Source organism: Pristis pectinata, chromosome 8 (genome assembly GCF_009764475.1).
Source record: "Pristis pectinata isolate sPriPec2 chromosome 8, sPriPec2.1.pri, whole genome shotgun sequence".
Classification (NCBI taxonomy): Eukaryota; Metazoa; Chordata; class Chondrichthyes; order Rhinopristiformes; family Pristidae; genus Pristis; species Pristis pectinata.
This window is the reverse complement of record NC_067412.1, coordinates 38576898-38600629: the sequence shown is the minus strand read 5'-3', so window position 1 is coordinate 38600629 and position 23732 is coordinate 38576898. Positions and strand designations below refer to the sequence as shown.

General features: G+C 40.8%; 1 protein-coding gene across 1 annotated transcript in view; it reads right to left on the bottom strand.

The window, feature by feature from the left end:
- Positions 1–23732, bottom strand: part of lmf1 (lipase maturation factor 1) — a 560127-nt gene that overhangs the window by 87880 nt on the left and 448515 nt on the right. The window contains exon 7 of the mRNA XM_052021392.1: positions 4976–5159. Within this exon, the coding sequence (XP_051877352.1) occupies positions 4976–5159 (184 nt within the window). The remainder of the gene's footprint in view (positions 1–4975; positions 5160–23732) is intronic.

Sequence of the window (23732 nt, the reverse complement as noted above, 5' to 3'; positions counted from 1 at the left end):
TCAGCATTTCTGCTCACTACAAACCTCCCCCTCTTTTTTATTTAACTTCATCAACATATCCCTCTATTTCATTTATTCCTCTGTGTTTATGCAGTTTTTCCTTGAATGTACCCAATAGTATTTTCTCAGATACTCCAAGTTACAAGTTTTATATCCAACTCACCACCCTACTCAACCCTCTGGGTAAACAACTTCTGAGTTTTGACTGGATTTATTATCAACCTATCTTGCAAAAAAGCCACTAATGTTGGTCTCTCACACAGCTCTTAACCCCACTCTGCTTTACTGCTCTGAATTAGGTTCCAACTGTGGTCATTATTTTAACTGTATTCTGAGAGGCAATTCTACTTTCTGATCAGCCAATACATATTTTATTCAACAATCATTTTGATGTATCTATAGAACGTGTACCGAGGAAATTTTTGCAAATGGCCTAATGAGTTCACAATAAATAGCACCCTGATGCTCTATGTCAGTACGCACACCTTACAAAATCTAGAAGTACTGGACAACCACTACCACTGTTTTGGAGTGGAAGGGACTGGGCAGGAGGCATAAATAATACCAGTGCTACCACATCTCATTTTTCAAAGAGCTCCATCAAATTAAAATAAATGCATTCTTTATAAATTAGTATTTTAGTAACTATAAAATTCAACAGTAATCACTCAATGTAACCGAAGCAAACCTGGCTCTCATTTCATTTCAATTCAAAGATTCTGGTAAATTAACTTTTTCCAAAGCTTAATTGCTATAAATGAATATTTAATGAACACATCTTTATGATATATTGAGCAATGGAGCAAAATAATGAGCAAAGTGACAGCGCACAGCTAAGAGTTCAGATGTTGTTCTAGCTTGGGCTGTTTGCCGAGTAACAAATAAAACCTACTGCTTAATGACCCAGGTGTTAACACGCTGTTATTAATTGCACATACAAAGTGACATGCTTGAGGAATTATTATTTTGAAAACAATCATGCAATTATATGAAAGCAACCACGGCAATGTTATAATGTGTTCAATAGCCTTTAACATACAAACAGATTTATTTTTTAAATGGAGAAAGATGAGCCACTGAATGGTTGCAGGAAAATCCAAATTTTACTGCATAATGATTCTGAACAAATTCAGGCAAAAGCAGAAATTACATGGAAATTATGTGTACTACTGTGTAATCTTGGAGTCCAAAAGAAAGAGCATGTTTGTGACACATTGTGCGCTTGTGTGTATGGGGGGAGGGGAAGAGGAATAGAGAGAGAGAGAACAAAGAGAGAGAATTCAGAAATGCCTTCGCCAACAATGCCACTTCATTATATTTTAAATCATCATCAAAAATACTGTCTGCTCCCAAGAGATTATTATTTCTCAGCTAGAATGTGAACTTCTTCACTTCTTGTCAGTGAGAAATTGCAGCAAGACTGGAGTGGGTAGTAAGACTGTGTGGGAAGGATCAAGGGCACTGAGGAAAAGAGAGTTTAAAGATCAAGACCTCAAACCCAGCACAAAGCTTGTGGTCTATTGGGCTGTCATGATTCCTATCCTCCTACACACATCTGAGATGTGGACTGCATACAATAGACATCTCAAAGTAATGAAGTGAGACCACCAAAGGTGTCTCCACAAAACCCTCTACTGGTTAGGATAAGTGAACCAACGCCAGTATCTCTGCCTTAATTGTGTTTTGTTGGGTCTGACGGGCAGGCCACATCATTTTTATGTCCAACACCACACTTCTAAAACTGACACTTTTTTTTCTAAGTTCGGCATGAGATGATCAGGTGGAAAGAGGAAACCATAGAACATAGAACAGTACAGCACAGTATGGGATCTTCGGCCCATGATGTTGTACTGATCAATATAAACCTACTCCATGATCAATCTAACCCTTCCCTCCTACACAGCCCATAACCCTCCATTGTTCTTACATCCATGTGCCTGTCTAAGAGTCTTTTAAATGTTCCTATTGTATCAGCCTCTACCACCACTCCCAGCAGTGCATTCCAGGCGCCCACCACTCTCTGTGTAAAAAGCCTCCCTCTGATATCTCCCCTAAACTTTCCTCCACTCACCTTAATCGAATGTCCTCTGGTATTGGCCATTGCTGCCCTGGGAAAAAGGTGCTGGCTGTCCCCTCTATCTGTGCCTCTCATAATCTTATACACCTCTATCAAGTCGCCTCTCACCCTCCGTCTCTCCAAACAGAAAAGCTTTAGCTCGCTTAACCTTTCCTCATAAGACATGTTCTCTAATCCAGGAAGCATCCTGGTAAATCTCCTCTGCACCCTCTCTAATGCTTCCACATCCTTCCAAAAATGAGGCAACCAGAACTGAACACAGTACTCTAAGTGTGGACTATCCAGAGTTTATAGAGCTGCAACATTATCTCGTGGCTCTTGAACTCAATCTCCCGACTAATGACGGCCAGCACATCTTAACCACCCTATCAACTTGCACGGCAACCTTGAGGGATCTATGGACTTAGACCCCAAGATTCCTCTGTTCTTCCACACTGCTAAGAATCCTGCCATCAACCTTGTACTCTCCCTTCGTTCAATCTTCCAAAGTGTATCACTTCATACTTTCTGGATTGAACTCCATCTGCCACTTCTCCACCCAATTCTGCATCCTGTCTATATCCTGTTGTAACATGTGACAACCTTCTATACTATCCACAACACCTCTAACCTTCGTGTTATCTGCAAATTTACTAATCCACCCCTCCACTTCTTCATCCAAGACATTTATAAAAATCACAAAGAATAGGGGTCGCAGAACAGGTCCCTGTGGAACACCAATAGTCACCGACCTCCAGGCAGAATACACTCCATCAACTACGACCGTCTGCCTTCTGGGGCAAGCCAAGTCCGAATCCATGCAGCCAAGTTTCCACGGATCCCATGCCTCATGATTTTCTGGATGAGCGTACCATGGGGAACTTTGTCAAACACCTTACTAAAATCCATATACACCACACCCGACGTTCGACATTCATCAATTTCTTTTGTTACCTCCTCGAAAAACTCAATTAGGCTCATGAGGCACGACCTGCCCCTCACAAATCCATACTGACTATCCCTAATAAGACCACACTTCTCCAGATGCCCGTAAATCTCTCCAATGGTTTGCCCACCACTGACATAAGACTCACTGGTCTATAATGCCCAGGATTATCCCTATTACCCTTCTTGAACAATAGAACAACATTTGCCATCCTCAATCCTCTGGTACCACTCCTGTGGCGAGGGAGGACTCAAAGATCATCGTCAATACCCCAGCAATCTCTGCCCTCGCTTCCCATAGTAACCTGGGGTATATCCCATCCGGTTCTGGGGACTTATCTATCCTAATGTTTTTCAGAAGCTCCAACACTACCTCTTTCTTAACCTCGACATGCTCCAGCATATTAGCCTGTTCTACACTGACCTCACATTCATCAAAGTCCCTCTCCCTGGCGAACACTGAAGCAAAGTGTTTATTAAGAAACTCCCCTACCTCCTCTGCCTCCAGGCACATGTTTCTCCTTTTATCCCTGAGCGGTCTTACCCTCACTCTAGTCACCTTCCTGTTCTTCACATATGTATGGAACACCTTGGGGCTTTCCTTAATCTTAGCAGCCAAGGCCTTCTCATGTCCCCTTCTAACTCTCTTAAGTTCCTTCTTAAGCTCCTTCCTGGCTACCTTATAATTTTCAAGAGCCCTGTCTGATTTTTGCTTCCTAAACCTTAAGTATGCTTCCTTCTTCCTCTTGACTAATTGTTCTCCCTCTCTTGGGTTTCTTCACCCTACTCTCCTTTCCCTGTCTCAGTGGGGCAAATCATTCAAGGATGTTCCCAAAGCTTCCTTGAGAAAGTGTAATGTCCATGGGAATCCCCTGTTTAAAGACCATTCAAAATGGTGGAGGAGCATTTGGATTTGCACTGAGGACTACCAGTCCTTGTTTTGGAAGTTAATAGAAACCTCGTAAACTATCCACAGATCCCATCAAGCATCTCCTATCCCACCTATGGCAGAGTCTGCGGATCTCACTTGACCTCATCAGCCACACAAGCAAACACAGAACTCAAGGGGGAGCAAGTCTTCCTTAGTCTCGAGGAGGAGGCAATAAAAGTAACTAATATCTACAATGTCTTTTTTGACATTGAGAATGGTTGACCCTATGAGGTGATAGCAATACTTCAGGCAGTATAAAACCTTGTAAAATGTTTAAGAAACTGGGCAAAACCAAAAGAAGTCAATACATTACTGATGTCTCCCAATCATTCCTTGTTCATGAATTCTATACATTAAACAGGTAAGTTGTACCATGGGAATGTGTGTCATTCTCTTTTGATTGAATGCTATTCACAGACTATTTCCTTCAGTTGAACTGGTGGAATCCAACGCAAACATTTCTCAAGTTGTCTGCAACCAGTTATTTGTTTGAAATGGAAAAATACAAGTGAGTGGCAAGGATTCTCGTAGGAAACCATCAAGTCTGACTGAGGAAGCTGAAAATATGAGATAAAGTTATGAAGTATTGACCAGTTGCTGTCAGGTTTATGTGTTAATAGCTTACAGGTTTCTAGATGGTAAAGAAAACTGAAGAGGACTGGAATTATTACTATAGGGTGTACACGGGTAACAAACAGGTTCTGTTTTTACAGACGTCCATAAGTCAATTTTGTCTGTAAGTCAGAAAATACACAATAACTTATTGCGCCAAACTAACCAACTTAATTCACTTTCGACTTGAAATTCTGAATCCTACTCAACTTTAAGTTGTTGCTTAATTTATCTGCTACTAAGAGAGCATTCACATTCTGCCCCAATGGTAGTAATGTCAGCATTAGTTGACATTCTGAATCAGAGCTCATCTTATTAAAGGATGAAAAACTGCTGTGCTTTGTTGTGAATGAGTTAAGAAACCAATGTAGAGTTCGTGGAAAAGGCCTGTGTCCGAAACACTGAGCAGGTCGTTAATCAATATTACATACCATAATGAGTAGGCGGTTTCTGACCCATTGCCTCTTTAGCCTGAATCATGGATACTTGATCTTTGGCCTTCCCTTGTCGTGAGCTGAAGAGAAAGGCCAGATTGGAGTCATCAAAGCAGGCAATACTGGGAACAATAGTCAACCAGTTCAAGAAACTGAGATTCCCACTGATGATGAGTAAGACCTAAAGAGAAGGGAGAAAAATCTAAATCACAGCAGGAACATACCAAGGAAGTGGCATTGTAAAATTTTGGTGCAAAATTTATACAGTTGAGATTAATTACTATCAAATCATTTTACATTCAGTATCATTTTATTACAGCGTACCAAAATACCAAACCATTCTCTCTTCCTTTCTGTCTGCTATATGGCAGTCTGGTTCATAATGGAACACAATCTAATTGTTATTATATTCTAAGATTTCAACAAATCCAACTTTAACTGAACAATTTTCTTGGCTTACCTTTGTAGGAATTAGCTACTGAAATAAGATGTTAAATTTCTGCTTAACCATGCACAAACACATATAAAATACCTGTAGTTACTTTCTTTATCTTTTTGTCTGCTAAGGAGAGGCTAGATAGGTTGGGACGTTTTTCCCTGGAGCACAGAAGGTTGGCGAGTGACCTTATAGAGGCTTATAAAACCATGAGGGGTGTAGATAAGGTGGATGGTCACAGTCTTTTTCCAGGGATAAGGGAGTCTAAACTAGAGGGCATAGATTTAAGGTGAGAGGCGAAAGATTTAAAAGCAATCTGAGGGGCAACTTTTTCACGTAGAGGTGGTGGGTATATAGAATGAGCTGCCAGAGGAAACTGTAGAGGCAAGAACAATTACAACATTTGGACAGGTACATGGATAAAAAAATGCCTAGAGGGATATGGGCCAAGTGCAGGCAAATGGGACTAGCTCAGATTGACATCTTACTCGGCATGGACGAGATGGGCTGAAGAGTCCGTTTCCGTGCTGTATAACAATATTTTGCCAACATGCCTTGGTACAATACATCCACAATTCTCTAAATCACAGACTTCATTCCTATTTTGATGTTCAATAACTTAATTATTTATTGCAACAACTTAGGTGACATTTGGGTGTAGTATGTCGATTGCCAATGTGGACTTCATGTCTGCATTACAGCCCAAAAATACACAGGGTGGCCCAATTTATGCATCAGGAAACATTAAGTAGTATAGATGTTTAAATCTAATTAACATCAGCTGAAAGCAGGAATGTTGGATCATTGTACAGAATTGGAAGTTTGTGAGGTAAATTTAGAGCAATTTTAAGGACAAACTTTACAATTTATTGAAATGCACTAAGTTTGGTAGCAGAGACAGAAGCTATGCAGAAGAACAGTAAGAGAGTTGGGCTACCAAAGATTCCTGCTGCAATGGAGGCATAGCATTTTTCTTGTCTTAATTTCTTGTCGTGTTCCAATCCTACATGACGTATTTAATGTGTTTAAACAGAGGAAAAACCAAGAGAGAAAGATTCATTTCAACCTCAGAATCCTTCTATATGATGCCATTTCAAAGGAAAGACTGTGCAGATATTAACAACAGAAATGATTCTATGAGTGTCCCAAATGAAAGAAAAGTGGATTTGCTACTTTAGGCCAATGAACAGTGCAATACTATTTGGAATGTGGACAAATACACAGATTAAGAAGGATGGGAAGCTTCTTCAGATATTGTCAGTTAAGAAAAATAGTTGGATAGGAACAGAAGAATGCAATAAATCAATGTTGCAGACTGTGTCATTCTCAAAAGATGTCAGTCTCCTTGTAGGATTGATATTGCCTGTATTTGCGTAGGAAGGTTAGCAGAAGGCAGCACCAAGATTGTGGAGGGCAGTGCAATGGCTTGTGAAGATAACAACAATTTACAGATGTCAGTGGGAGTTTATTATAGAAAGCTGCATGCCAGCAGAATTTGTTAACAGTTATTTTTAGACTTTTTGATTTGCTGTTGCAGGTTACCATACTAGAGTGGCCTTCATTGTCACATTACATTTCTTTCCTTTGATGCTTGATAGTGCTGATTGCTTGGCATGTGGCTCTGCACATCATGCAGGGCTCCTTTATAACAAGCATCAAAACTGAGGAGGGACATTCACTGTTTTATAAGCCAGTTATTGTGAAATTGACATTAATTTGAAATTGACACCAAGGATCCAGCAATTCATGACTAATTTGGTAAACTGGAAAATTTGTTTATTATTGTCACATGTACCAAGGTACAGTGAAAAACTGTATGCCATCCATACAGATCATTTCATCACATCAATACAATGAGATAGTACAAGGGAAAAGTAATAACAGAATTCAGAATAAGTATTAGATGAAGATCTTTGGTTGAGCTAGCCTCCATGGCAAATGCTCGACCAAAGGCTTCCAGAATTATGTCAGCTGTACTCTGTGCCAAACAGAACACATTACACTTTTTGATTCTAACCAAACAATGTGCCAAAGTTTTTGGGGCAATACAGTAAGGGTGGGCTGTGACTTTACCGTTTCATCAGGAAACAATGGCAGGCAATTTCAAATAAAATGATATATTAGAATAACATGAATTATGCTCAGAGAGGGATGTGGGGGTTTTGTTTTGAAAAAAGCTCCATGAGCAATGAATTGCGCACATTGGCAATGTTATGCCAACCATTTTTTTAAAACCTAATTATAACTAGTGACCAAAGTCCTGGATGTTTGGAAAAGTCCATAATGAGCTATAAAACACTTCTCACAGCCTCCAGTTCTTCCAGTGCAGTGAGGTTATATGTGCAATTTAGCCAATTGCAATTGACATTTCACTTACAAAGTGCTTTATTCTGAGGCTCCTTGCTTGCTGCAGAGTAGCGAGTTAATTGGACCAGATTTTGGCCTTCTCCCAGATTCTGTCATTCCAATTTTTTCCACTGTTTTACTTCCTATGATGTATGTTTTAACATCATTGCATATAATGTCATAGAATAAAGCACCAGCATGAATCCCTGAATTTCTTTTAGACTATATAATTTTAAAGATTAACGTGTAAAAAAAAGCTTTTTCAAAAGAATGTGTAGAATTTTGATAAGATAACCTTCACATCATCTACTACAGGTGAAATAAATGCTCAGATATTTTAAGTAAGGCGTTTGAGGGCATGTCCTGAACAAAATAGGACATTTAGCTTCCCTGCTAAATGTAGCCCATGTCTCAGGAACAGAAGGCATTTGAAAGTTGTGCATGGGTCCAACTGGAGCAGCACAAGGAGAAAGATCCTTGCTGAAGATCAGATTGCATAATGGCAAGTTTTTGTGATCCAATTACAATAAAAAATAACACTGTATTGTAAATCAGATGCCACTCTAGTTGTAAGATATGTAAGTTTAATTCCAAGTCACTATGCACCTGATACACCGACAGGCACTAAACATGCATAAACTACATAAAATTAAATGCCCACTAGGATGGTGCTTTAATCACACATGCATAACCCATACCATCTGTGGCTCATGTAGAAGCTGATTTTCAAATTCCTGTTTCAATCTAACTTAAAGGGGCCTCCAAGAGAAAGACCCAGATGGACCTCAGGATCCCAGCTCAGATAGGTTCTCTTTATGTTATTTACTTACCTGCCTCACCATCAGGGTTCTCACTCCCATAGCTTGTGATCTTCACCTGACCACAATCCTTACACAATGATCTCTCCACCTAACACAATACCCCACCAACACCCACTTCTCTTTTATGCAGACATTCTCTCTAAATAAGACCCTCCAGCCTAACCCCTGACAGCCATCCCGATCAATGATCACACACCAAAAGCTAGTGGCCCCTGATACTTACCAACAATTGCACCCCTTGATTCCACCACCACCAACTCCAGATGACAATCTCACCTCCTGACTCATACCAACACCATCTCCCAACCAACAACCGCACATTCCTGCCAACTCCCCAGTCTTCTTCAACTCCTCCCCACCACCAATCCCTGGCATCTGAGCTTAACCCCGACCTTTCCATGACTGTGACTTTCACCCCTGAGGATTCCTCCCAACTAAAAGGGCTCTGGCCTTACTCTGGATTTACACTTTGCGCTCTTATTGCCTTTATAGACAATGACTAAATTGCAGTAATCTGATACCTTTCACAACCTCAGAATACTCCATATTCTTTATAGTCAGTGAAATTCTTCTGTCATGAAACCTCTGCTGTAATATAGGAAAGATGGCAGCCAAGATGCCAAGAGCAGACTGATTCATCCATTATAATACAGAAAGTAAGTACTGCAGCTGCTAGAAATGGAAACCTGGAAGGTTTACAACAGAAGAGGTGGCTATTGAACCCACTCTGTTTGTGCCAATAGAAACAGAACTATTGAGCCTAATCCCACCTTTCTCCTGCTAAGCACAACTCTTCAAATATACATAAAGTACTGATAAAATGTGATAAGGGGTTCTGTCTCTACCATCCGTTCTGACAGTGACTTCCACAACATCTCAACACCCTCTGGGTGAAAACATTTTCTCACCTCCCCTTCAACCCTTCTACCAATTATTGTAAATCTGCACCTCTTTATTTTTGATCTGTCTGCCAAAGGAAACAGATCCTACCTATTAACTCTACGTCGTGCATAACTTTATACATTTCAATTTAGTCGCAACTCAGCTTCCTGTGTTCCAAGGAAATCAACCCCAACCTATACAATCTATTCCCATACCTAAAATGTTCCAGTCCAAGCAACATCGTTATAAATATTCTCTGAACTGTCTCCAGTGCAATCACATTTTCCCAGTACAAAATATCCACAGTGGTTGAACAAGTGTTGTGCCTAGTTCTCAAGACGTGGTCTAAAAGTTCCAGCATAATGTTTCTGCTCTTAAATAGAAATGGAACATGTTGCAAATATTCACTAGGTTAGGGAGCATGTGAAGAAAGAAACAGTTAATATGAAACAAAGATAACATTGAGTTCTGAACAAAAAATATTGACATGAAACATTAACTCCATTTCACTCTCCACAGATGCTGCCTGATCTGCTGAGTATTTCCAACAATTTCAGATTTTGAGCATCTTCAGTTTTTTTTTGCTTTTTTTGGCCTGGCAGCATAAAAAGCCAGCCTTGCTTGGACATAAAATGTCTGAAATATGATGCATCAGTGTCATTACAACAGTAACAATAATATATACTTATACAGTAGTTCAATCACAGCAAATGCCTCAGGTATTTTACAGGACCATTATAAAGCAGCAGATAAGTAACAGCAGAGTTGGACAAAGTATTGGAGGTGGAAATCACATTATTGACACAGAAGCAGGCCATTTGGCCCATCGAGTCCCTGCCAGCCCTCAGCAGATCACCCTATCAGTTCCTTTCACCGTTCCTTATTTCCCTGTGGTCCTGCAACTTATTCCATCTCTCTCACATGACAATCAACTCTCCCCTTGATTCTTTTATCCACTTACCTAAACTAAGGTGTAGTTTGCAATAGGGAAGTTTCCCGCTAGCACGTCATTGGGATGTGGGAATAAATCAGAGCACACCGGAAACATGAGCTCAAGGGGAGAACATGCAATGTCCACAGAGTTAGGATCAAATCTGGGTCCCTGGAGCTGTGAGGCAACATCACTAACTGCTGCACCACTGTGTGGTACCCAAATACATGGTCCTAGTGATGAATGTAGTTCATTTGGGGTGTCAAATACAAGACACCCTGGTTCAATTTCAAAAATGTATTAGGAGGCTGGATATGGTCACTGGCTGAGGAACAGAGCCTATAATGAAGATTAAAAGGCAATGACATTGATTTTGTGAGATGACGACTCAAAAACTGTCAGAGTTCGCTAACATATCCTGACAGCAACTTCCATGTTTCTGCCAACACCAATATGGAAATCCAGAGGTTGCCATCAGCGATTTTTCCATTGGGCAGCAGCTGTAGCTCAGTGATTGAGTGGGAAACTGAGCTGTTTCTCAACCACTTATGATAAGGCATTTGCCTGAAAACCCTGCAGCAGACTGCAGCCTGCCCAGGGAATGGTTTCCATTACTGGGGCAGGATGGCTGCAAGGGACCATGTTTTTATTTTAGCCTGTATCAATTTTTATTGAATGTCTCTGAAATGTCCAGTTTTTATCAGATCCAGCTAAGTCAAGTGGTGTAACTTAGCTGGCTATCAATCGTTTTTGCTTAGATAGGTCTGGCTTTGAACACCGCACATAAAGGCTCTGGGTGCAAGGATTCATTATGAAGGATTGGATCAGACCAATATACCCTGTTCAGAAGACTGCATTGAGCAGGTCCTTTTTCTTTACACCTAGGTCTGCCGTGAATGCAGATGACTCCTGCTAGCCATAAATTCTCTGGTGCTTTCAGTTTTCCCACTATTTAATAGGAAATTTCAATTCCTCCAATACCACAGGTCAAACAACCAGTCTTTCAATGTAGATACAATGGTGGGTTCAAGAGAGGCAATGGTGGAGTAGAGCTGTGTGTTATCAGACTACATATGGAAGCTATCACTGTGGTTTCTTATGTTGCCAAAGAATGTCGTATAGGTGGGAAATAGGAGGGAGGCAAGATAAGTTTATTAAGCACCTGACTGCATTTGTCAAGGAAATATAAAGATCAACAAAAAGCACAGGAAAAAGACATAGCACTATTTCCTGCATATCTGCAGTGTGCATAGGTGACTGATGTAGCAAACAGGTTGATCTGGGAGATCACGTGAGCTAACGGTTTGCAGATGACATAATCCTCAGTCATTAGACAATTCAACTCTCAAATGCCAAGCAATTCACTCCAAAAGTAGTTGTCCCAGTGGTCTAACCTTGGGCTCATGTTAAGTCTTTGACAAAAGTTTGGAATGAAATTCAAACCATATGTCTTTAATGCAAATACTGTAAATTCTCTTAAAATCTGCCACATAACCACTATATTGACCAAGTAAACACTTATATATCAACAAAGATATCCTCATCTATCAAACCAGACTCTTCTAAATTTCTTATCAGATTCTGTTACTGCAACTAAATTACATAAATATACAACTACCCTTAACTTGTTCATTAATCTTCAACTGGATGACTTCATTGATTAAACAACAAAAACAAACTGAAGTCCAAACATCAACAATGGTTTTCCTCTTCAAACCGATGCCCTGTCATTTGATAAAACATCTGAGCACTAACTAGCCTTCTTCTGGGCATCGATCTATCATTGGTTGCCTTGCTCTTCGGGCTCCAGGCTCTGAATTTCACTCCCTAAACTTCTCTGTTTCTCCTCCTCTACCCATTTTTAATAAATTCTTTGGTGCCTCTATCCTGATATCTCCTTTTGTGACTCAGTGTCAAATTCAGATGGAGAAAGCTGCGAAGCACCTTGGGAATTTTGTTGATGTTTAAAGCATGTTATAAACGCAAGCTGTTGTTCATGTGCTGCGATAGATCAATGCAGTTTCAGCTTTCATTTCAGTTTGGAGACTTCCGTTTGCATGTAATTCCACTGTTGCCAGAAGCTCCTGTGCACCACATCAGACTCATTCTTTATGAAAGCGAATGCTGACTGGCCTCCACATCATTTATATTTGAAATGGAGTTGAACTGTCAAACCTAATAAACCTTTCTTTTTTGTTAAATGATACAAAGATGCCATTACATGGGGAAATTAGTCAATTTTGTACCTAATGCAGTTACCAAAAACATTTATAATATAAATCTGAAAATACAAGACCACAAGCATATCCTGACTCTTTAAACAGCACCCCAAACATTTAGATACTAACCGAAAATATTGAAAAGAGAACTTATGTTTCCACACCAACTTTCCTAAACTTGGGACATCTCAAAGTGCGTCAGATCCATTGAAATATTTCTGAAGCATAGCCACTTTGCATTGAAGTGGAATTGTACTGGCTTTGTGCCTGTCATGACTTTTGGTCATGGGAATGAAGTATTTCTGAAGTCCAGTACTAGTTGTACTGTATTAAATATAATAATATCCAGATCACTCGTCTGGACGGCGCAGTGGTGCAGCAGGGAGTGCTGTTGCTGCACAGTTCTAGGGACTTGATTCTGAGCTCCAGTACAGTGTGTGTTGAGTTTGCACTTTCTTCCCTGGGTGCTCCAGTTCCCTGCCACATCCCAAAACATGCTGGTTGGTAGGTTAATTGGCTACAGAAAATTACCTCTTGTCTGGGTGGGTGGTAGGAGAATCAGAGTGGTGTTGATGGGCATGTGAAAAAGAATAGGTTATAGTGAAATAGGGGCAATTGTGTTGATGGGATTACTCCGAGAGCCAGTATTGACTCGATGAACTGAATGGCCTATGCCATCTGAAAACATGAAAAATACATTTGTAATGTTAAGTGCGGAATAAATATCAGCCAGAATACCACGGAAAATTACCCTGCTCTCATTCAATTTTATTATTCAAAATATTCAATGTTATTTTTCCAGATTATCTGAGACCTTTAAGCTTTATTCCCTGGATTTTTTTTTATTTCTGGTTTTTACTGGCACTGAAATCACCATCTGCAACAAAGCAAGGGCGGCTGATCCTTTTGGGATAACAAATGCAATCCAAAATTGAACAGAGGTACGGGCCAACAGATGAAGGCGTTTTGACTCCACATCAAATCCTTTTGCTGAAACTCATCTCTGCCCCAGAACTTCTACCTGATCAGGGCTTCAAAAGGCAGGCCACCAGAGTTGCACTATCTGTTCTTCACTGACCCTCAGACAACATCTGTTTCGCAGTGTCTCTGCATAGTTGTGAAGGTTACCACAGCACAAAGCTTTCATGTAACCACATCCTTTCAAGCCACCCCAGCAGGAGACATCTGGTGCATCAGGCAGTCTGCAGCACACACATGTAGGAGAGAAGAGACTGGCTATGTTTTCAAAGGGAATGAGATCTTCTTCACACTTCCTGCACGCAGATTTCACCAAGCAACAGGGTTCCCTTGAATGCACAGAATCACATGTTGCACCCACATAAGCAAGAAGCTTCTTCATATTAATTCCATTATCTTTGTATTAAGGAGAGGCTTGCATTCAATTACATCATCATGCCAGTGAACATTATCCAGGAATCACTGTGGCATTCCATGGCCTTCACGTTAATTTAGGGAAAAAAAATAAACTCACCATGGGTGCAACTTACTTTGGCAGCAAACCTGCCACCATCAAAGAGCATTGCTGCCCACAGGTTTCTGCATTGCAATTGCCAATTAGTCCATTTATCTGCCATTGTCCTGGTCAACAGCCTGTCCTGGTCAAATCACGTAGATGCCACGGCCAAGAAAGCTCACCAGCGCCTCTACTTCCTCAGGAGGCTAAAGAAATTTGGTTTGTCCCCTTTGACTCTCACCAACTTTTACCGATGCACCATAGAAAGCATCCTATCAGGATGTATCACGGCCTGGTACAGCAACTGCTCTGCCCAAGACCACAAGAAGCTGCAGAGAGTTGTGGACACAGCCCAGCACATCATGGACACCAGCCTCCCCTCCTTGGAATCTGTCTTTACCTCTCGTTGTCTTGGTGTAGCAGCCAGCATAATCAAAGACCCCACCCACCCGGGACATTCTCTCTTCTCTCCTCTTCCATCAGGTAGGAGATACAGGAGCCTGAGGGTACGTAATACCAGACTTAAGGACAGTTTCTACCCCACTGTGATAAGACTATTGAACAGTTCCCTTATACAATGAGATGGACTATGACCTCACAGTCTACCTTGTTGTGACCTTGCACCTTATTGCACTGCACTTTCTCTGTAGCTGTGACACTTTACTCTGTACTGTTATTGTTTTTACCTGTACTACATCAATGCACTCTGTACTAACTCAATGTAACTGCACTGTATAATGAATTGACCTGTAAGACAAGCTTTTCACTGTACCTCGGTACAAGTGACAATAATAAACCAATACCAATACCATTCCCTCAACTATAAGTAGAACTTTGAGTAGAACATGCTTAAAAATATTCAGATTGCCACCAAATCATTATATATTTAATTTGAAAATTTGAAATTAAAACATGCGTATTATTTGATTATTTGTGCATTACTCATTCGTTACATCATTTGCCCCAGAAGCAGCATTCCTTTGTAACCTACTATCTATCCTCAATGTATCATAATGAATAACATCATACCATTCATTGAAGAGATCTACTGCAGTGGTACATTGGCAACAATCAAATAGTGAAGAACCACTGAGACAGCAGATTTAGGGAAACCTAATCTGTTCTACCAAAGAACAACTAACAGTCCACTTATACCAAGGTTCTCCCTTATGATTCTATAATTTTTATTTATTAATTAACTTTTCAAGGTCTGGGTGTCACAGGCTAAGGCCAGTATTTTTTGCCCATCCCTAACTGACCTTCAGAAGGTGGTGGTAAGCTGCCTACTTGAACCACTGTAGTGCCTCTGGTGAAGGTAGTTCCACAGTGCTCTTGGATAGGAAGTTCCAGGATGCAATTACAGTGGCAATGAAGGTACAGTGATCTAATTCAAAATCAAGATGGTGTGTGACTTGGAGGGATCCTGCAGGTGCCCATGCAGTTTCCATGCACTTGCTGCCATTGTCTTTCTTGGTGGTATAGGTCATGAGTTTGGGAGATGCTGTTAGGATGGCCTGGGTGTATTAACAGCATTGCCTTTTATAGATGGTTCACACTGCAGCCACAGTGCACTGGTGCTGGAGGGAATAAATATTTCTAGTGGTAGATGGGGCACTGATCAAGCTTTCCATGATGCCTATTGGCTAAATAGACCTCTCAGCATGGTACGAAACAGACTTCAATTTCATACTGATTCAATCGGGTTCTGCTTAGATCAAGCTTGCGGGGTCACAGAGAGTCTCCAAGAGGGCTCTTAAATCTGATTAGTAATCAATGACGGCCAAAAATGTAGTGCATAATTGTCACTCACTCCAAATTCACTAACGTTCTGACATTTCAGCAGAACTTGCTTAAAAAATGGAGCAACAAACAAGGTGCTGGGGAAACTCAGCAGGTCAGGAGCATCTGTGGAGGGAAATGGACAGCTGGCATTTCAAGACCCTTTATCTGGACGGTCCTGGATGGTGTTGTACTTCTTGTGTTGATGGCACTGCACCCGTCCAGTAAGTAGTGTGTATTCCATCAAACTCCTAACGTTCCTTTTAAATGTGGAAAGTCTTGGGCGTAAGGAGGTAAGTTATTTGTTGCTCTATACCCAGCCAGTCACTTTCTCTTGTAGCTCCAGAATTTATGTGGCTGGTCACGTTGAGTTTCTGGTCAATGAGTGACTTCAGGGTGTTGATGGTAAAGACTCAGTAATAGCAAAGCTATTGAATGCCAGGTGTTGGCAGAAAGACTTGCTCTGGTTGGAGATGGTCTCTGCCTGACACTCTTGTGGTATGAATGTTACCTGCAACTTATCAGCCCATGCCTAAGTGTTGTCTTGGTTTTGCTGCATGCAAACATGAACCTGCTTCATTTTGTGAATGGAATTGAATGTTGTAAAATAAGTAGTGAACCGTCCACTTCTGACCTTATAATGGGAAGAAAGTCGATGATGGTTGGGTCCAGGACACTGCTCTGAGGATCTCCTGCAGTGATATCCTGGGGGTGCGATGATTGACCACCCACTCCCACAACCAAATGCCTTTGTGGAGTGGAGTGTTTTCCCTTTGATACCCATTGACCAGTTTTACCAGAGGTCTTTTATGCCACATTTGGTCAAATGCTGCCTTGATGTCAATAGCAGTCACAAGGGCAGTAATATTGGCCAAGTGTTTGAATTTGTCGTGTGCCACTTCATTTCTCTAAAATAGTGGAAACATTTGCACAGAAGCAGTTTGTTTTAAAACTACAGTGCAAATTTGTTATGGTTTTTAAAAACCAAAATGCTTGATTTGTTATTTTTCCTTATCTTACAATCAAGACTGAGATTTGCAGAACCACTGGAAGAAGGTGAGAACATATTTGGACTTCCTGTGCCACTTAATGCTCCAATTTTCCATCTTCTCTCTCATAGCCTTTTAGGTTGCCAGATGCTCATAACCCTGAGATAACCTGACTATTATTTGACACGCTCCATTTACGTTACAACTTGCCAGTATTAACTTAGCATATCCACTCCAGTTAACAGCATCAAACAGAAGTTGGCACTGATCCAATTAAGGAGACATCAGGGCATTCACATTCATTGATCAAATACTTAGGTTATACTCGATTGTTAGAATTAATTGCAACCCTGAAGAGTAATATAGGGATATGATCCTCTCTGATTTGAAATGGAGTCCATTAGGAAATGCTGCCTCATCCCTCAAGTGCGGTGCAGTTGAAAGTAAAACAAAACTACAGTTTCAACCTCCAGAAACAAGGAGACTCTGTTCAATCAAATGAAAACCTATGTTTTTAATGTTTATGAAGTGTAAAACAAAATGACAAATTTATTGAACTCAGAGGAATAATCACTGATATGTTTTTGTTGTGCAAGTTATAAAAGGCCTTGAGCAAAACCAGAGACACCACCACCATCCACCTAGTTTCCAAGCATGGAAGGTCAGTAAGCAGCCTCTGTGGTGATTAGGAGTAGTTTTCAAAAGCAGCAGATAACCTGCAGGATGTTTGGCCACAGAGTGCAGAATTTGCATATTGGAGTGAGTGGCCCTTTAAATCACGTAGCTAGTATTGGTTAGTAAGTGACCAATGACAAATTTCCTTTGGGAAAACGTCACTCAATTTCATTTGGTAACACTGGAAATGGGGTTAAAAAAAAGAGACTGATGTCATTCATTGTGGGCTCTGCACCAGAACCACATCACCTGCATGACTCATACCAGAGAGATGTAAGAGCTCTCAGTAATGGCTCTTATTAAACTGTGCTCCAGGAAACGATGACGTTCCTCTGCATAGTGCTCAAATTTTTGAAACTTCCAGGCCACAATGCCCAAAACCTTGATCAAAGAGACAGGGATCAGGACAGAGAGGTAGAAGTGAAGAAGGGTTTAAATGGCAGACTTCAGAGCTTAGTGTCTTGGCAGAATCAGAATCAGAATCAGAATCAGAATCAGGTTTATTATCACTGCCAAATGTCATGAAATTTTTTGTTTTGCGGCAGCAGTACAGTGCAAGACATAAAAGTTAAAGCCAGCTAAAATTAAAGGCAGCTAAAGGTATAACTATTAATTTTAATAGTCATACATAATGTGGACATCCCATCAGTAATTAGGAATAGAAGTGAGAAACAAGGAGGAGATTTTTGTTTAATATATGCAGCATGTCAATAGGATCTGGAACATGTTGTGTGAAAGAACTGAGAAAATAGACCCAACAAAAATCGGAGCAACAAACAATCTGCTGGAGGAACTCAGCAGGTCGAGCAGCATCTGTGGGTGTAAGGAAATGCTGGCGATTCGGGTTGAAACCCTGCGTCAGGACTGGTGCAGGTTTTCGACCCAAAACGCCGACAATTCCTTTCCTCTCACGGAAGCTGTTCGACCTGCTGAGTTCCTTCAGCAGATTGTTTGTTGCTCCAGATTCCAGCGTCTGCGGTCTCTTATATCAGCAAAAAGAGGAATTAGATACAAACGTGAACAGGGACATTTTCCAAAAAGGGAGGAAAGAGCAGGTGACTGAGATTAATTAGATTGCTGGTTCATTACATTGAGACAAACAGGCATGATGGGCTGAATGCTTACTTTTGTGCTATGCAATTTAAGATGGACTCTACCCCTTCCACACATTCAGCTAATTTGTATGTTTTCCCCTATTACTGGATGGAACAATGATACACTGTAAACAAAACTATCATAATGCAAGGGGACAATGATTTCCCTCCCCAGAAAGAGACCTTCAGACAAGTTTACAGTAAAGGGTTCTCTTACATGACTATGGCATAAAAGTTGTGAGATTTCTGAAAGTAGTAAAATACTATCAGAATGTAAAGGAAAAGGCCTTTTGGTAATCAAGAGATAAATTACAGACCTGCAGCAAAGAACTGATCTCTGTTACAGTAAGATTTGTCTTAAGTGTATATCTGATAAGCCTAACCAGACCAAATTTCAGGAAACCATTCTCTGGACACACCTATTAGATAAGTGACAATAACGTACTGCACAATCGCTTTATTAATAATCAACTTGTTTTGTTCAAGTTGTATAATAGTGGTATTTAATTTGGTGATTTTTGTACATCATGTGAACAACTCTCATTGTACTTGCAGTCCTCACAGGGGATTTTGATTACAAATAATAAATCATCTTCCCTGCACCAATATGCATTCTGTACTCTGAGCCAGCTGTAGCATGGATATATCCACTAATGTCACCAAGTTCATCTGATTAATCAGTACGGTATTCCTTTCTCAGTCTGAACTCTGTTTTGTATGACCTTACCTACATTAGGGAAGAATTGTGGACATATAAACTGGACAGATTCAGCACCAACGCATGGAACATGACAGAACTGTATCAAGCAAACAGTATATAAAGCTACTGCTGCTCTCTGCCAGTGTGAATCCTTATCTCAAACTCTGATCAGCATTCCACTATGTCACTATAAGGTTTCCACTTGCTATTAGAATACCGACATGGCTAAATATTGTTGATGTATGTGCAGTTTATCTTGTGGGTACATGTTCTTGAGAAACTCCCGAGGGCTCCTACTCATCTCAGGTGGGACTATATAGAGAATGATTTCTGTTCCATCTGTTTGGGGTAGATTGAAGCCCACTCTCAGCATCCGGTGTAACTCTGAACTTCAAACAGTTCTTGAATGAAGCTTGTTCAAAAGGAGGGCTTTCTCCATTACCTAAAAAATATCATATCTGCTCATTATCACATTGCTATTTACGGGACTTGACTATTTGCAAGTTGGCTGTTGTATTTCTGACATTACAACAGTGAAGACATTTCAAAGGTATTTTATTGACTGGAAAGCACTTTAAGATGAAGTTGTGAAATAAATGCTACATGAATATAGAGCAACAAACAATTTACTGGAGACTATTTCCCCTTTCCACTCTCAGCCCTGATGCAGGGTTTCAACCCGAAACGTCGACAATTCCTTTCCCCCCATAAATGCTGCTCGACCGGCTGAGTTCCTCCTGCAGATTGCTTGTTGCTGCAGGTTCCAGCATCTGCAGTCTTTTGTGCTGCCACATGAATATACTTCTTTTCTTTCCTTCAGCCTGGTAACAATTTAAAGCCAATGCCCTGTGAACTGTCAAGGAATTCACTGCTGAATTAACTCTCCAGTTCCAATGGCAGGACACATAAATTGTGTTTGCACAAAATATGGTTGTGCACCATTAAGAATCAATCAAGCTCCATTGAATTAGGCCTCAAGATTTCAATATTAAACTCAGATTATGAGAAATCTCAGGATCAGTCTACCACAGTTAGAATCACTGTCAAAGCTACCAGGCACTGGTCCTTAGTTAGACTACCTTCACCTCTACTCGTCATCTCAACTCATTTTTCCACAGGCAACATTCACTCTTTGCTAACTTCTCCATAGGTTGTGGATAAACTTCACTAGTGAGCATCAGCGACCTATCCAATCACAGAGGACACCACAAACAAGCTTGTTCCCATCATTACACAGCATTCACTGTCACTGCATTACAACAGGAACTCAGAATCCTAGCTGATGTTACTTCATTCACTGAGGAGAAGTTCTAGTGCACTCACTAGGACCTGCTAGATGGATACGGCAGTGGGAAAGGTGACTCACATACTGACATGGGGCAACATCTATACCGCTATTTTGTTTCAGTCAAAGCCTCTCCACTTGCACTCAAGGCCCAAAGCATTGGACACAAGTGACCAGGTGTTGCACGTCTTTGAAAGCAAAAGTACACCTGTCTGTGTTCTCTTCTGAAGCCAAATTTCTGAGGAATCAATGGGCACAGAAACAACTGGACCTGTGTTGTGGGTGGGGTAGAAGTCAGACTGGCATTGTGAAATTAGTAGGCCAAGTGAAAGGCCTGGATTAATTGGATTGGGACTTTGGAGTGGGAATGGGGGTTGGGGTCCATTAATTGGACTGGTATCGGAGCGGTCAGGAGGTCTACGTTAATCAAATTGGCATTGGGTAAAGGTATGGGCTTAAATTGGGGATTGGGACAACCATAGATTATATCTGAGGATGTGGAAATTGTGAAGCAAGACTAGCATAAATTGTCAGGGGGCTAGGGGCAGATGATAGATTAAGGATGGGGAAATTGTCTGCAAAGACTGTGTTTTTCGAGTAGTGCCCAAAGAAGGGTCCTAAGACAGTAAACGTAGGATCACAAAGATTAACTCACTCTTGGAAGTGCCAGTGAAATTTCTGGAGCAACCCGAAATGACCGGGAAAAGGTTGTAAATGCATTTCACTCCAGAAAGGAATCAATCTTCAGTTGATGCTGCTGAAAAGAATGTTCTGTATTTAAGTTTCTAGTCTCTGATTCCTTATTTACCACTACAAAACTTTTAACTACTTTTTGACAACAGTAGTTATAGTATATTTTTATGACTTGTGTCTTTGTTAATGTAGTCTTCGCATCAGCCAGCAGTACTTACTAAATTATGAATGTGACATCAATAATTTTCTTGTTGGAAATTGGGAAAGGTGGGTAGATGGTAACTGATAATGCTTCAAAATACATGTTGGGCCAAACTGAATTGTGTTCACTACAGCAGGAGTCTATAATAATAGGAGCACCAGCCAGGAGTGACATCTGCACCTCCAACCCACATTGCTACCGATGGAGCAGCTTTAGGATCACAGACTGTGACCTTCTAGTTCAGCCAAGCGATCAGTTATATCAGTGCTGAAGGAAATGGGTGTTCAGATTTATTGCCTGTTACTACTCCCAGATGAGTTGCCTGAATGTACAGCCACTGGGTGTGTTTTAACAAATATGCAGGGCCATAAAACTATCTTTAAACATCTGTAAATTTACAATTTGTTTTAATTAGGAACTGCTCTAATTAGTTCCCCTAGATTGCAATAAGATTGCAGCTGGACTTTACAGAGAAGAATTAAGAATGAAAAACATGACAAAATAAATACCCAGATAGCTGCCAAGATTACTGAATACTTGGCTTCATTAATGCCAAGGCACTCAGCTAACATGCACCAACCACACTCAGTGAAGCAGAACAGAGGAAATTGATTCTGAAGAGGATGCACTGTGATTTATTTGAATATTCATTTTTCTTTCAAATATTAACCAAGTTTCCTATAAACCAAGCACATTTTTATCTTTACACATTCAATCATAAAGATCATTATGATGAGTATCTTCATCATGGCACGTGTGATGTGCAATTTGAATCGACTGCTTTTTATGTGTTGGTTCTCTAATATTTGGCCAGAAATATAACTGGAACAGTTACATAAATATTGTGCTTACAAAAGCAGGTCAAACACTGGGTAATCTATGGTGGGTGATTCATCTACTTGCACGCCAAAGTCCTTGCATCATCTACAAGGTCATAGTCATGCCAGCATTGGAATACTCTCCATTTGCATGGATGAGTATATCTCCAGAAATATTTCCCGAACAAAGCAATCCACTTTAAAAAAAGAATCCACCCCCTCTTCATGCATCCCACAGCAGCTACAGAGAGCGCTATCTGCAAGGTGCCACCTGCAGCATTTCACCAAGGCTTCTTCAAAAGCACATCTAGATACCATCTAGATAAACCAGAGGAGTAGGTGCACAGAAATGCCTAGAAACCTGCTGGTATCCCACCCACTGCCCCTCCCTAATCTCCCAGCCCCAACCTCCCCACCTATCCTCACCCTAAGTCGCACACCATTCTGACTTGGAAATAAATTACTGTTCTTTCATCATTACTGGATCAAAGGGTTGGAACTCCTCCCACAACAGGTTAAAAAATATGCTCACCACCATCGACTTTTAGAAAAAGTTATCAGGAAAAATCTTAATAGGCAAAGTTGGAGTTGGTAAGAGAGCCAGCACAGATTTGTTAAAAGACAAATTATGTACTCCCCTCCCTTTTAACCCCTCCCCTCTTCCCCCCTCTTTTTTGTCTTCCTTTTGTTTTCCCTCATTCCTGTGATCCCTCACTCCTTCTCTTCCCCTCCCCCACCCTCATTACCTGCCCATCCATTCCCTACCACCTTCCCTTTATTCCATGGACCACTGTCCTCTCCTACCAGATTCCTTCTTCTTCAGCCCTCTGCCTCTTCTACCTATCACCTCTCAGCTGCTTACATCACCCCCTTTCATCTCCTCTCACCTGGACTCACCTATCACCTGCCAGCCTGTGCTCCTCTCCCTCCCCGGACCTTCTTATTCTGGCTTCTGCCCTCTTCCCTTTCCAGTCCCGATGAAGGGTCTCGACCTGAAACATTGACTCTTTATTTCCCTCCATAGACACTGCCTGACCTACTGAATCTGGAGCAACACACACACACAATTTGCATGTGTGTTGCTCCAGATTCCAGCATCAGCAGAATCTCCTGCTTCTCTGTTTATGTAGTCCATTAGCACCAGTTTTGGAATCACATTATAGTGCTTAATGTCCCTAAGAAAATCCAAGGAAAGGTAATATCATAACGTGAGATATTTTTCTGAAACACTTGATTTCAACGTTCGAAGTATTGCCTTCCTTACTCTAAAATTGACCTCTTCCAAAATTCTGGTAACTGCACCTTAACTCTCAGTTTGTACATCATGCTGACCCACAAACATCAGGTCGGGCCATGAATCAGTTTTAGAAATCTCATCCATTTTCTCCAGGACCCTTGTATTCATCCCTC